Source organism: Melanostigma gelatinosum, assembly GCF_949748355.1.
Source record: "Melanostigma gelatinosum genome assembly, chromosome: 18".
In the NCBI taxonomy this organism is placed as follows: Eukaryota; Metazoa; Chordata; class Actinopteri; order Perciformes; family Zoarcidae; genus Melanostigma; species Melanostigma gelatinosum.
In genome coordinates, this window is record NC_136651.1 from 18,852,663 (window position 1) to 18,869,033 (window position 16,371).

A 16,371-nucleotide genomic window follows, 5' to 3' on the forward strand; every position below is an offset into this window, starting at 1 on the left:
AAAAGCTAGGTAACAATTTGCACGCAGAAATTGTGAGTAATTTTTACTCAGATATTCTCAAGTTAAGTTTACTTACTAGTAAGAATTGGTTTTTATCCAAAATATGCAAGTAACTTTTACTTGCAAATTTCTCCCTCAAGACATAAAATGTACGAGGCCTTTTATAGTCATCTTTACTCAGGCTACCTTTGGATCTAATTACAAACCCCAGTAGAAATCAATTAGGTGTTTCATGTATATTTAATGAGCTTTTCTTTACTTTTTCTGTTGAGAAATATTCAGTATTATTTACACAATATATCTTTTATCTACACAACTATTCAAATATGACTGTTGCATTTTCTAAACTGGGCTACTGTTATTTAATAAAATTGTCTTAACATAAGGCTTCTACAAAACATGAAACATCTTCTTTTAAACTGCAGCAGCTTCACTTGTGAACTGTGAAAGAGGTCACTGCTGACTGACACACACCAACACCAACATATATAATCTGGTTGGCATTGGCAGACAAAACATTTCTAAATCAGTGCTGCCAATAACAAGTTTAAGGACACAAACGCTGAGTCATTTAACAAACACTTTTAATTAGAAACGATGGGTATGCTTGACAACACTTAGATACACAGATGAAGCCCATGAGCAGAAGCCTTTGCCACACTTAGACAGTCATCAAGAACCTCTTTTCCCTCGATGACGACGAACACATCGTCAGGAGTGAAGCCTTTCTGTGTTGCATTCCCATGGATGACAAGGATCTTCATGACATGTTGAGCATAGTCCTCTTCAATGACATCTTTGAAATTCAAATTTACTAATGTTCATTTTTACGTCTTCGAGTCTGATGCGTTCTCAAAAAAGTACAATAGTGGGGGAAACTAACAAAAATATTGAATGTGTTCAAATGCGTCATCATGTATCTATTCTCAGTGTATATGAGGCCAACATAATTTTATATAATATTAATATATGATATCTAAACTTTACCAGGCTGGGTGAATCTAGCATGGGTCTTTGGTTCCTGCAACTCCGCCCTTTGTCCCAAGTATCTCCAGAAAGTTGGTGGTGCAATTGTCCAATTTCGACAAAAAGGTTCGCTCCAGATGAACTGTGGTTATTCTTCTGAACTCCTCATTGAGCTGAAACAAAAGACAATAAAAAACAACATGATCAAGATGAGGTACCTTGCTAAAACAATTAATGCAGTAGTCCTGCCAGTATAATGTACTATTGAGCAGCAACACAAACTACGACTTCAAATGTAAATGTAAAGTTAAACTATAACAGTACTAACTTAGTTGATTTTACCTTGTGTCAACTGTTGATGTCAACTTGCTGAATATGATAGTGACAAAATAATGTTAAGTGTATTAGCCTCGCTCTAAAGTCACTAATTCCACCACGTATGGGATATATTTTAGCACATGACCAGAGCTCGTTACTGCTCAGCTATGATTCCCTGTCTTGTCACATTTCCCTCATTCGACCTCGGCTGGACTTGAGGATGTCCGAGAGAAAGCGCGCTGTGTGTGTGACTCAGCACAGCAAAGCACCGGTGTGGCAGAAGTGGGCTTCACAAAACCGAAGTAATTCCCCCTCGTCGACGGACCGCAGCTGGTCGAGCACCGTGTCCCCAGGCCCCAGGTCTTCTGTTTTATTTCCTGTTTTTTTTCAGTTCATTGCTCAGTCTTTGAAGCCCAGTTTCCGTTTCCTTCCTGTGTGCACCTCTTGTATTTTTGGACTATTGCTTGAACTCTGAACTTTGCCACATGAATTCTATGGAGAACTGTTTTTCTAATAAGTGAAGATGATTAAAAGCTTGTTGCAGCCACAGTGTCATGTCAGTGGAAGCGGTTTGTTTTTTTAAACCGGTTTAATATGAGCTTTTAGAATTGGGGCAGATCTACAGTATAAGAAAGGACAAAATCACGTCCATTATTATCTGTTTTTCCGTCAGGAGTCCAGGACAATTTCAAATCCCGGTTTTTCTTTTTTTCTTTCCTTCGCATCACTTGTTCTCGTCAAATCAATTTGTAACTTTTAACAATTTTTTTTCAAAATTGTGTCCATACAATATTGATTTGTTTGGTGAGGCTCTGATTTTTTGTATGTTGTTTTCTTTGACTCTTGACTTACAGAAGTCACCAGTAGTAAGGTCAATAAACACGTAGTGACACTGATGGAAATGCGTTCGCTCTCATTTGCAGACTGCTCTTTTGTTTTCTCCTCATTCGCTGCTTTGACACTGCTGAGTGTCAGCCGTTCTTTCTGTGAGCACATTAGAACCTTGATGCCCTGAAGAACATAAACCGACACACTGCTGTGGTTGAGGTGCATCAAGCCAAAATATCTTTTAGCTCTTTTATCCGTGTTGAAAAGCACGATCATATTGATCATGCCCCGTCGCTCAGAGGTCCTTACGGCCGATCGACCCGGTCGCGGCTGTTTTCTGTCCTGGCCCCACAGTGGTGGAATGAACTCCCCACTGAGGTCAGGACAGCGGAGTCGCTGCCCATCTTTCATCAGGCTGAAAACTCACCTCTTCAAGAAGGCTTACCCTGAGCCTTCCACTTAGCACTTACTCAGCATTTATTGTATTCATGTGTTATTCATGTGTTAGTTTGTGGCACTTATTGCATTTGTTTGTTTCTGCACTGTGCTTTGGTGCTGGTTTATGCTCTATGATGCTTGTTTGAGGAAAGTACATGCACTTATGACTTCTGGTGACTAGTTGTTCTCTCGAAAACTGATGTTGAATACACTTATTGTAAGTCACTTTGGATAAAAGCGTCTGCTAAATGACTGTAATGTAATTGTATAGAATCAGCTTCATTCTTCGTCTCCTAGGTTGGTTCCAAAAATACCACATTTTGTTGAGGAGGTTCCCTCTGTACAGTGTCACTGACTTCAAAAGTCATTTCAGACGATCAAGAGGACAAGTAGAGGTAGGCTTATCAACAGCATTGTGAGGCCAAAGTATAATCACTAAATATTTGCATGTCAGTTTGACCTTCTTCTCTGCTAGGACCTAATGACCACGCTGGGACTATTCTACACGAACAGACAGCAAACCAAACTACTCTGTCCAACCAGGAGGTGGCAGACAGATTCCACATCTCACAATCGACAGGTTCAACACATCTCCCATGACTTTTGTTCTCTGGTCAATACACATCCATCCCATCACATGTTGTGGCCTACAGGGGGAAGCACTTCACGCATCTCAGTTACGGTTTCAAACAGCTGGATTTCGCAAACACAGTCTGTGCTGTCACATTCCTATTTTAAAACACCACAATGCAACAATCCCACATCCAACACAGATGGTGCACGGCTTTTGGAAGAAGATCGCCATTACCTGTGATTCAGTTTATCCTCTGTTGCGACAACTGATGAAACCCTACAGGGATAGTGGGCACCAAACCGCCAGACAGAGGTGCTTTAACAAGAAGCTGACTGCGGCTCGCGTGGTCATTGGGCATGGTTTAGGCATGTTCTAATTCCAGCACATGAAAGAACTGCCAAATATCAGTGCAACCGTCACAGCATGCGTTGCATTCTTCATGTTTGTTTGGATTCCGATGACCAACTGGATGAAGATGGGCAGAGTCTTCTTCATCAACTCGGAGAGGACACCACAGCCCAACAACTAAGATGCATCTCACTAGAGAGACATGAGTTGTGTCCAAATGTAAGGATGGTATGCACCCTCACACTACATTTAGTTAGATTTTGATGTACACATTCTTTGAGGTGGTGTGCAGGGTGTCATGGGGTGATGTGAGGCACTTCAGGTCAAATGCAAAGTGGAAAACAAGCTTGTAATATTTGATACGGCATTACTTTTGGATTAAAGTGCCTCTACATCATCAAGACTTCTGCTGGGCCTCCACATGGCAGCTCATGGCTGGGTGCAAAAATAAACTGGCAAAATCAGCAGGAGAATTTAGGAGTCATTAGTTGTGACTGAACCAGCCAACCACTTCTCCTTTTGGGGAGTTTCAGTCTCCAAATGAGATTTAACATGTTTTTCATCTTGTGTTGCTTTCTTTTAGTAACTCAATTTATTTCTTGTCCCATTCATATTATTATTTACTTTTTTTTTAATCGTTCTGCTCTTTCTGGCCATTTGTTTATTTGAAAAACTATTTGTTTGTTTATTTGTTCATTTATGATCGCCGTTAACAATATGTCCTCACAGACATATATGAGACGGATAATCTGTGAATACTTTGAATACTCCTAATGGCATTTGAGAGATTCCACAGTGCCTGAAGGAAAACAACCAATCAGTGCCAAGGAGTGTTTGACTCAGCTGTCAATCACTGCTGCTGAAGCCTGTGAGCTCAGATCAAACTGTTAAACGAGGCAGCGCTAAGATTCTATCACTGTATTACATTGCAATACACTGCATTGTATTGTATGTCTAACCTAATATATTTTACTGTTAAGCTGTAAAATGAGAACGTTTTTGAGTATAAAAAATCAGAACCTACCCTTTTAAAACGATTCTGATTCACAAAGAGTTGCACAAATCAATGGCCTTTACATTGTTAATTAATCAGACATTGGGTTTTGTTGATTGTCTCCTATTCTGTGTTTACAATGAATTTGAGAGAAAACTTTTTTTTTAAATGTGTAAATGAGGCTGATTGGCTTCATTTGGACATTTAACTGGCCACTGCTTTGATAACACTGCTGCTTCCTGTTAGTCTGGATTCCACGACTGCACTTCATTATGTTTTAGTCGGAGAATGCCCTCAGTTATACTCTCAAATCACTTTTAGATTTTCTTCTGCAGCTTTAATACTTTCTAAAGATAAACACACAAGGACACTGTGCTCATTTTGACAAGAAAAATATCTTCATTGATTTATTTAATTCACATACAATCAGTAACAAGTGAACTTACAAAATAAAATCAGGACACACTGAACATGAATGAAACTAGTATAAAACATATAAAGCACAGCATCCCCGTTTCTTCCTCCTCAGCTCGCGGGGAACAGCGGGTCTCTCGTCGGGTAGCACCGCCGCGTCCCAGAATGCTAACAGCATGGCTGCACGCTGGATCCCCAGACACGGAGGTGCAAATTGCAATAAACAGCAGATAGACCACGACAAGCTCGACGTGTCTAGCTGCCATAATGCACCGATTAAGAACGGTAGCTAGTATGAGAAAAAAAGAAGCGAAAAGAAGTAACAAAAATAACATAATATAAGAAAAAAGCTAAGTAGTGAGCGGAGCTACTGTAAAAGGCAGCCACTCGTGCGGCGCCGGAAGCTGGAAACAAAACAGATAAAACAGAAAATAACTCCCTAAAATGATACATATTGTTTGTGTTGTCACGAAAAAATAATGACCAGAAATGCAATAATATCTGAATTTAAAAGAAGAAGCAAAACTCTTAGTTATATGAGCAGTGATTGTGATCAAACCCTAAAGATAGTTGAGCAACAGAGAAAGATAAACATCGATAAACACTCACAGAAGAATCTCACCCAGTGGCTCTAGCATTTGTCCTTTGGCTCACAAAACTCAGCAGATGATCGCAAACTTAAAATACTATAAGTTCTAAGTCCAGCATAGAGAGGCTGAGTGAACGTGGTCTGGACTCTGTGGAGGAGAGTCATGGTTTCAGAGATGTTGTAGAAACACAGAATACCTGCCCTGTGGTCCAGGTACACTCCTACTGTGGAGGACTGAGGGCCTGAGATGGAGGTTCTTATGTTGTTGTGTTTGAATTGATAACCATTAAACGAACAATCTAGAGCCCAAGACTTGTCACTACATCCAAATTCACTTTCTGCTCCTTTTCTGCTAATATCCTTGTATGTGACAGCTACATGAACTGCTAACCCACTCCACTCCACCTCCCAGTAGTGACGCCCAGTCAGACTCTCTTGACTCAGGACCTGAGACCTGTTAAGAAATCGATCTGGGTGACTGGAATACGTCTGTGTTCTACTAACGTTTGATGCTTTCGTGTTGTCCTCTGATATTGACACCCGTCTGTTTGCTGTGTTTAGATCCAGTGTAAGTCTTTGTGAATATTTTAAGAATTCATCTCTGGTCTTCGGCTCTACTTGTGGCAGTAAAACATCAATGTTAGTCAATGTATCTGAGATCTTGATCCATTCCTCATTAAGAATGTCCTGTAGTTTAATATTGGCCTCAGACACAGCCACTGGCACATCCTCAAAGTACCTCAGGGGACCGATATGTGTACTGGGTAAGTCTGTAGAGTCACTAAGACGTGACAGAAGAGGGTACTTGAGAAGAAAATGAGTGTGGTCCTCTGTGTGTGAGAGCTGCTCTCGCTCAGCGTCTTGTCTCCTCAGTTCAGAGATCTCCTCCTCGAGCTCCTTCTGAAGCTCTTTGACTCGACTCGCTTCACTTTTCTGCTGAGATCTGATCTGCTGCTTCACATCTGAGCTTCTTTTCTCAATGAGACGGATCAGATCTGTGAAGATCTTCTCGCTGTCCCTCACAGCATTATCAGCGGAGAGATTGATAGCCTTCACCTCCAGCTGAAGCACCTTCTCATCTTTCTCTCTGTTCTGGATTCTCTGCTGGATCTTCTGTCGACTCACCCCGAGCTCTTTCTGCCGCTCAATCCTTTCTGCTGCAGCTGGGACTGTGTTGTGGCCTTTATGTTCATCCATGGAGCACAGATAACATATACAGTGTTGATCAGTCTGGCAAAATATCTTCATCACCTCATTGTGACGAGTACAGATGTTCTCCTGAAGCTTCTTGGAGGGGTCGATCAGCTTGTGCTTCTCAAAGGCAGGGGATTCATAGTGAGGCTGGAGGTGCTGCTCACAATAAGAGACCACACACTGCAGACAGGACTTGAGAGCTTTCAGTTTTCTCCCAGTGCAGGCATCACAAGCCACGTCTTCAGGTCCAGCATAGCAGTGATCAGCTGGAGCAGCTTGGAGTCCCATCTTCTTCAGTTCCTCCACTAAATCTGCCAGCATGGTGTTTTTCACCAGGGAAGGCCTCGGAATAAATTCCTGTCTGCACTGAGGACAGCTGTGGAGCTTCTTCGGATCCTCTTCATCCCAGTGGCTTTTGATACAGTTCATGCAGTAGTTGTGTCCACAGGGAATCGTCACTGGATCCTTCAGAAGGTCCAGACAGATCGAACAGCAGAGCTTTTCCTCGTCCAGCTGAATTCCTTGCTGCGCCATTTCACCTCTCAGAGACAGTGAATGTCAAATAGCTTGACTTCTTCATGTTCACTGATATGCATTGAATGGGGCGTGTGCACTTGCACATTACAGCATGTTGGTTCCACCCATATGTGAACTTGCATATCTGTGAGGGGCGGAGGAAGCAGGAAACAGGACTGACTGGAAATGACTGTCTTGAGAGGAAGGGTGGGGTTCAGGCGTCAGAACAATTCCAGAGCCTGTCCTTCATAAAAAACAACCTCATAGTGCATTTGTGCAAACAGTATATTACAACCCATATTTACGTTTATATTATTTACCGCCTCTAGTGGCCGTATTAGTTGTGATAGAAGCAAAGACTGAAGTCAGGTAACTTTGTTTATAGAGCAACAAAGTCCTAGTAAAGCTCTTGGGAGGGCAGGATGGATGGGTCAACCAAACGCTGGGCTTTCACCCAGGGGGCGCTATTCCTGTGATGTTGTGATGCTTATGTCATGTTGAGCAACTTAACAGATGTCTTCATTCAACCCAAACCATGATCTTTTCTTAAACCTAACCAAGTAGCTTTGTTGCATAATTCACAATGTTCACCATGTGTTTAAAACTGCGGCGTTTGCATTAAAACTGCGACTGTTATGTTTAAATTCAGGAAACGTTCGTGCTGTATTAGAGAGTAAGTGCTCGTGTCCTGTTGTGAAACCAAAAGTCAACGTTTAGTTATTTAAACTATTGTTAAGTGCTTTTGTCCCGTCCGTAAGTTGAGTAACTTAACAGATGTTCTTATTTTTTACTTAAATCATGATCTTCCCCTAAACTTAACCAAGTAGTTTAGTTGCATAAATCGCCCATTTCCTGACATTGAATTGAGTTTTATAAACTTAGTTCAGGAACAGGGACCACGCCCTGAACACAGCTCATTTCCTCCGCACAAAGTATTTAAGCACAACGAACCTGTTCACTTCCTCTTCGACTGAGTTTCCACACGAAGTGCAACAGACGAGCAAAATCTTAAAACCGCTTACCTTGCACAAATGATCTTTCTCAACCCTTTCGGATGACCAGCCACATCCCGAAGCTCCCTCCTTCTCTCACCACGTTTCGTCGCCAGCAACCTCGGCTGTGTTTAGCCATCCATGTTCCCCACGGCTCTCCATATCCATTCTCCGTCAACTCCGAAGTCGTCCGCCCCTGTCTTCCAACAGCCCCGGGGGGAGATCCCGATTTCGGCATACCATCCCTTGACCCCACGACCCTAGTCCCCACATCCCTTCATCCCACAACCCCCATCCCTTCATCCTTTACTCTACATCCCCACGCTGCTCTCACACCCGCCAGAGATCCAGGCACTCGAACGACGGGTAAAACCACCGCGACCCTCATTCACCATTCTGACACTCCAACAGTCTCTACATATCCCACTTTTCCGAGTGGACAGTCTCTCAACCGGAGAACGCAATCATCCAACTCAACATTCCTTTACATCAGTCTGTTAAAAAAGCTAAAACTTTCCAAACTGTTGGGAACGTAAAGGAGCGTGTTTGGGTTATCAGCATCTAAGAAACTAAATTCTTGACATCAATAGAATTATTGATGTAAGTAACAATTATTAATGATTATTAATAATAACGGGGCACCACCCTGCGAACAGGGACCAATAACCAAACGATAAAACTAAGTCTCATAATTAGTGTTCACTCACAATGTCAGTAGTCTGAGTACTATTACACATTCAGAGCGAAAGTGAAGGTTTAAGTTCGAGCACAGACCACATATACAGTTATTCTCACAATACGCATGCACCAAGTAATCACAGACAGCTGCTCTTTAAAATATAACAGAGTTTATTAAGTTCTAATACTAATGATCTCGTCAACTAATATCTAAACTGACAACAACTATACATTCATGAGCACGCTATCTAAAATCAACAGACTATTGAAAAGAGGGGGGGGGGGTGTGTGTGTGTGTGTGTGTGCGTGTGTGTGTGTGTGTGTGTGTGTGAGTGAAAAGGGGGGGGAGTGAGGGAACAGCTCAGTGACGTGTGACGTAGTTAGGACGTGGTGACGTCTCTCATGCGCAAGACCCAAAATGGCGGAGAGCCAACGGGAGACCCGGTGTCTCCATGTACTGGTAGCTGTTCAGCACGTAGCTAGATTAGCTCAAAGCTATATGTGTGTGTGTGTGTGTTAGTAAAAGGGAAAGGAACAAACAAAATTAAATAAAACAAGCGATTATGATCCTCTGCGCCGCGCGGGAGTACGGAAGATTGCTCTCTCAGCCAGGGGAGAGAACAGCGACTCTTTGTCTCAGTCGGCGGTTTTGACCTCCTGAACTGATGAGAAGCAGCTTCGACCTCACTAGGCTGCTCGCTCAACACAGATCACAGTAGCATGGAATACACGCTACTTCTACACAACCCCTACGATCTCAGCGATCGTTAGTGTCCCAGAGACATCGTACCTTGGAATTTATTTTCCCCCGACTTCACTATTAACCCAGGCACATTCATCCCTCCATCCTAGCATCCTGTCCTTTTCTCTTACTTCTACCTTTCATGGCCAACTTCAGCCAACTTCTCCCACCTCTACGGGCTACCCCAGCTGCACAGACCACTCCAACAACAGGGAACAGTTAGGTAAATGGGGCAGCTACGGGAGCAGCTTGGGGTTGGGTATCTTGCCCAGGGATGTGTGGCGAGAGGTGGACGGGCCGTCGTTCAGAGACGGGCCGTCGTTCAGAGTTATGTGAACAGCCAATAGTTTAGAGAGCACAACAACGCCACCCTAGGAGTTGCACCTAAGGATTCACTTTTCCCCACACAGTATCAGGTTTCCTAAGCCACTCAGGTTCATTATACAAATGAGCATGAGACGTGGCTCCAATACTAAAATGATCTTTATTCTATTAAAAATTCACCGTTACGGTTTATACACAAAATACTAAAAGAGCCGTTATACATTTAAAAAGAGGAGGACTGCGGCTTACCAGTGATGAGGTGGACCAGTGCAGGTGAGGATCCCGAAAGAGGAGGCACCCCAATCACCCGTGTACACAACACTCACACACACAACCACACGTGAGGGTCTCAACCCGGGGCACACCAAACGACACAGCACACAAAGGGAGACACCACCACCTGAAAGCACCAACCCCACCACCTTGGCTTAGCAGCTCCTACAGGGACAAAGAACACAATTACAAAAAGGCTCTGGTTCTCAGGAAAGGAAATAAAACAAAAGAAAATCAAACAAAACGAAAAAATAAGCAAAAGAGAAAACCACAAAAATAGCTCGGGTTGGCTGATCAGCCAGGGGGGGTGATCAGTAACCCAATTTATACAAACTAAAGGCTATAGTGTGCCTTCACATCCCTTGGTCAGAATACACAAAATGAATGGCTCAGGCTAAAAAGAGGTTGTTTTCATTAAAACAAGGGTGCTGCTAACAACAGCACAAGACAGGGGCGCAGTGCTGACAATAGCAGCGTCAGACCCTGTAGGCGACACAGCACCGGTCAGAGTACACGAACCCCGTAGGCCAAAGCCGTTAGTTGAGCAAGGCCGTAGACAAAACCCCGGTAAACAAAACAGCAGCATCCTTAATGTATGCCGAGTTAGCTGTAGCCGCTTTCTGCCGGCGTTCCGCTCGAACCCAACCAAAAGTCCCCTGTAATACGGGATAGCATAGAATTAAAAGAAGGATAATTAACACAAAGTATATAAACTAACATAATAAAATCACCTTACCGATCAGGCTGCGGCCATTACGGAAAAGGTTTACACAGGTTTAGATTTAGGAAACGCTCCTGTTAGAGGGTCGGAACAAACGTCCTATGTGTTCGTATGGGTTGGACGGCTTGTTTGAAATTACACATTACGCATCCTGAACGTATAATCATGTTTGAATATATTTACTGAACGTGTAATCTGAAGGCAAATCACTGTCAAAATCTGAGAGCGCAAATGAGAACCATGCGCGCCTGAAAATCAAACAGCCGCGCTCCTATTTTACCTTGACGAGCGCTTTTACGTCACTCCGCGAGCAGAATTCACTCTTGCGCACACGAAAGTCGCTCGCTCGCAAAACTTTAAGCTGCTCGCGAGCGAGCAGTTTTTCTTTTTGACAGTAAGTCGGCGGACCCAGTCGCCATTGTATCTCTACATCTAATTGGTTACAATCCTCGTCTTGGGATAGACCGGATATCACTCTGACGCAGACGCTAGTTCTGTTAGAGGTGGTTTTCAATCCGCCACTAAACACTACATCTCAGGATGATCTACATTTGTCCGACAGGTTTTGTAAACTTTTCAAACTGTAGAGGCTGATGAAATACAAATTATGTTAATAGAGTTGTTAAATACAATAATTAAAAATGTGTTAAAGTGAAGTTGCTCAGATTGGTTTAAATTCACTCCATTCTATTACAGACAATGTGTGTTTGAGTCAAACCTCTTGTGACAAACAGCTCAAAGAAACTCTTTGATCTTAATTGATTAAAACATGATGTGATCATATTTAATCATACTGTTGTGTTTACAGAAGATATATAATATAGTTGTATATAATATGAGCAACAATTTGGACCTGCTCAAAGATCTGGAGCCAAGATTAGGGACCACTGTTTGTATATTAACTGTTAAATCACTGACAAGTAATAAGTGGATGAAAAAGTATTCAGATCCTTCACTGCAGTAAACGTACTAACCATACTGATGAAACAATAATCCACTACGAGTAAAATACCTGCATTCAAAACCTTAGTCAATGTTATTATCAGCAAAATCTACTTTAAGTGCAGAAAGTAAAAGTACCCGTGCAGTAAAATGTTCATTATTTGCCCCTGACCTGTAGTGCAATCTGAAAATCTCCCCGAGCGTCTGTGTCAGAGTGATATCCGGTTTATCCAAAGACGAGGATTGTAACCAATTAGATGTAGAGATACAATGTAGACTGAGTCTGCCCACTTACTGTCAAAAAGAAAAACTACTCTCGAGCGAGCAGGAAAGAGTCTTGGCGAGCGAGCCAAAAACATTAGGTGAAGATTTTGAAACCTGAAAATACATCCTGCTTGTGGTGCAAATGAATCGTATTAATTTCCTTGTGAGAAATAACCGTGATGTTAAAGCTCTCAAATGTCTTTGAGTATTTTATTGAATAGAGCTCTTTCCCCGCAGATGGTTCGGAGGTCTAAGGATGAGAAAAGGTTGAACAGAATATATATGCACCCCATCCCCCTTTACAGGCGTCCTCCTCCTCCGTCTGCCGAGGCAGCAGGCCAAGGTCCCAGCCTTGCTATGTGCTGATGTCTCCATGGAAGAGGGTTAAGTGGTGAGATCAGGATGACACTACAGCAAGCCATACATGAAATACCTTTGATTAGATAACATTTATAATTTGGGTTTGGTGAGTTCAGATGGCGCCGTCTGCATATGTTCAGGTTTAATCTATACAAGTTATATCCAAAGATAAATTGCCACAACACTGCTCACAAAGCTCTGTTCAATAAACCCATTAAATTAATTAAGAATTATTTCCTTTTTGTTCACTTCATTGCTCACTTTTTACAACGCAGTATCTGTGTCAGTTTCTGTTCTGCGTTCACTTCTTGTATTTTGGACAATAGCCTGACTGTGTCACGGCACAGGGAATACTCAAACAGGGATTGGACCCAAATGCAGAGGGTTGAGGGGGCAGCAGGATTGCTTAAGAGCTTTATTGACAATTCTGCTTACTGGAGGCAAGAGTAAAAAAGTTAAGTGGCTGACAAGGCAGGTTGAAGGCAAACTGACAAACAGAACACAACATAACAACGATGACAAACTGGGGAACTGGGCTGGTATATGTAGGGAATGACTGATTGGGGAAGTGGGGACAGGTGTGCAGGAAGTCAAGCGACTGCACGAGAGACATGTGAAACTGATCAGGGTGGGGCAGCCGATTTAAACTGCCGTGAAAACGAAAGTTACGGACGTAACTACGGTTCTATGAATCCTGGATGACCGCCAGAGGCAGTGCTTAACACTGAATGTATTCCGTCGCGCGCATGCGCAGGTCGAATATTTATATCAACAAAGTCACGTGTGACCTCGGATGACCACCGTCATCTATAAGTTCCGGTGTCATCCTGAGCTCAGTCCTATGGAATCTTCTCGCGAGTTCACGGGATTCCGAGTGACCAAGAACTCTGGCGGTCATCCAGGATTCATAGAACCGTAGTTACGTCCGTAACTTTCGTTCTATTTCATCCTTACTGACCGCCAGAGGCAGTGCTTAACACTGGATGACTTATACCAAAAGAGTCACGAGGAAGCACAGTAACTACCCCTTATAGCTCCGGCAGAGAAAATTGGCCAAGAACCCTCCCCAGTGGGTGAGGGCCGGCAACGTTAACTCTGTAGTGTTTGGTGAATGTGCTCGGCGATGCCCATGAGGCCGCCGCACATGTATCCCCCACAGGCACACCACTCAGGCTTGCCCTCGGTGTGGAGACACTCTTGGTAGTGACCCTTCACCCCGGATGGCCGAGCGCAGCCGCTCGCCTTGTATGTATCGGCAATGGCCTCCACTATCCAGTGGGACAGGTGCCGTTTTTCCTTTTTTTTTCCTTAAAAAGGAGCACAGCCCTTCTTAGGCTCACCATAACTGACTATGCAGGCGGTGGCTGCCATATAAGCTCTGAGGGCCCACACTGGGCACAGCAGCCTTGACCTCTCCTCTCCCGATGGGGGAGGGGGGGGGGTCAACTTTGCCAGCTGGATAGGCCGGTTTATATGTGAACGTATCCACCCCCTTGGGAGAAACACTGCCTTAGGCCAGAAAGTGACACCCAAGCCATCTGAGTTCCACCTCAGACATGATTCTTCCACTGATAGGGCATGCAGCTCGCCCCCACATTGAGCTGAATTGACAGCAAGGAGAAAACCGTCTTGCTGATAGCCATCTAGGCTCCGCCTGTGCCAGGGGTTCAAAAGGACAAGCATAAGCTGTCCAGTACCAAGGGTAGGTCCCATGCAGGGGAGACCGGCCCTTATCCAGGAGAGACTGTAGAAACTCAGTACAGCAGGCACGGGGCGCTGTACTGGGACCTTGTTCCGAGCCGCACACTAGTCGGAGCAGCTTCCACCTGTTTCTTGTACTGCAGGCAGGTAGACCGCGCACTGGCATTCAGAATAGTCCGTCAGACTGGTTCTATGCAGCCACTCAGCATCCGGTCGGGCCCCCCCGTGACCCCTAATTGAAGGCGGCAGGGATTGGAATGCCAAATCCGACCCTCTAGTTGCGACAGGAGATCCCTCCTGTCGGGGAAGAACTCTGACAAGCTTATAGCAAAAGCAGAGGGACTGGTGGAAAGGCATAAAGAAGATCCTCTGGCCACGTGTGAGCCAGGGCATCTTGACCCAGAGGGCTGGTCCTCTCCGTCAGGGAGACCCAGTGGGGGCAGTGGGTCGACACGTCTGGATGCAGCCGCCACTCTCCTGGTGGAGGCTTGTAACAGAACAGGAAAACCACAACCTTGTTCCATTCCCCTGGTGGGTACATTGCCCACAGGCTGGTCAGGCGAGGGGCCTCCCAAGTCAGAAGGCCACGGTGATCCCCGTAGCAACTTCTGCAGATCTGGTGCCCCATTGATAGTTCATGGGAAATCACAGCAGAGGTGCTGTCCACCGGACAAGCACATGCTTTCCCTTCAACATGGAAGGAAGTGCTCGAGCGCTAGCTCTAGAACCTGGACCTGCGGTCTTTCAGCAGACAACTGCCCCCAGGCTGTCCCGTTCTGTCACCCTGCACCCGCCTTGAGAGGCAGGTACCTGTTGTGACAATCTCCTGGTGGAATGGAACCGAGCCCCTGGGGCTCGGTTCCTGGGACACTGTTCGCCAGATATGCACTCCCTCCATGGGGATAGTGAATAGATGAATAGACACTGTTTCGATAATATTATTGCCCTGTATCTGTGCCACTTGGCATCCAAGTGAAGGCTGTTCAGCCATCCGCACTGGGGCGACAGACAGGCCCTCATAGGGCCACCCTAATGAAGGTTATGCTCTAAGAAGGGCTCAGGTAGCTCCTCTCCATGTTCACCTTGAGGCCTACCGGGCCACGTGAGAGAAGGCGAGCAGTGTCCTGTGGCGCCTGAAGCCGGGACGGCCCCTAGGTCAGCCAGTCGTCTAAGTACGGCAGTATGTTCACGCCCTGCGATTGCAGGGGGAAAGGACAGCAGTAACACACTGTGGACACCCATGGGGAGATGGGAGAGTCCGAATGGAAGCACCCAGGACTGAAAGTTGTGGTGACGCACCATGGGAACAGGCGTCGATAGACGTGAAGCACTCTCCCTTGGAAATCCGCTGATGGGAGAAAGAACCCTGACAGCCGGCCTGGAGACATCTCCTGGCACCCCTGCCGGGGGGGACGGGGACGTAAGTAGGGTTGTATAGGTAGCGGTCCGGCCTCTCAGCAGGACGCCGAGGCCTGTTGCGCTACTAGGGTAAGCTGGAGGCTGAGAAACGGCCTTGTGGGCCAAAAATGGGACCCCTAGGTCTGGGGGTGCAGGCATGTCCCTGCAAAGACCAGAGAACTGCTGCCAGGTCTGGCTAGCTCTAACAGTCCGCTGAAGCGCCTGTACAGCAGCTGACTCGAACAGCTCACCAGGCTCCACTGGGACAGTATGGAGGGTCCTCCTACATGTCTCAGATAGGGGTGACTGCGCCAGCCAAACCTGGCGGCGAGTCTGAACCAGGGTGGACATCATACATCCACGTTCCCTCGATATGAGCGCAAACGCCTGCAATGAAGCATCACTGAGCAGAAGCGTCGAAGTAGCCCGCTGCAGAGAATCTGCGAGGGAAAGCATGAGGTGGGAGAGGGAGTTGTCGATACGGTGCACAGCGCTGCTGTGTCCTAAGCCCTGGATAGCAGGTCATCTTTGACCCGACATTGGGTCGAGGGCACCTGGCATCGGGCCTCAGAGTCTCCTCAGGGGAAACTGATGGACGCCATAGTCGTCTAACTGGCTGGCATACGTGCAAGGCCAGATTTGCCACCTCCTGCATGGTCTGATGTAAGGCGGGAGAGAGCCCTGGTGTCTCCACCATGCACGCAACTCCCTCAGATATTCCTCGGAGGGAGGAAGAAAAGGTGGTGAGGGCGGGAAGGTGCCTGAAGAAGGCACTCACAGGTGGATGTTCCAGCTGC

At 45.4% G+C, this 16,371-nt stretch overlaps 1 protein-coding gene across 1 annotated transcript; it reads right to left on the bottom strand.

The window, feature by feature from the left end:
- Positions 1-5,511: 5,511 nt before the first annotated feature.
- LOC306792361 (tripartite motif-containing protein 29-like) lies at positions 5,512-7,197 on the bottom strand (the record flags this gene model as incomplete). Its single annotated transcript, XM_079289432.1, has 3 exons — positions 5,512-5,711; positions 5,865-5,923; positions 6,275-7,197. The coding sequence occupies 3 exons, from the start codon at positions 7,195-7,197 to the stop codon at positions 5,512-5,514; spliced, it is 1,182 nt and encodes a 393-aa protein (XP_079145558.1).
- Between the last annotated feature and the right edge of the window lie 9,174 nt (positions 7,198-16,371).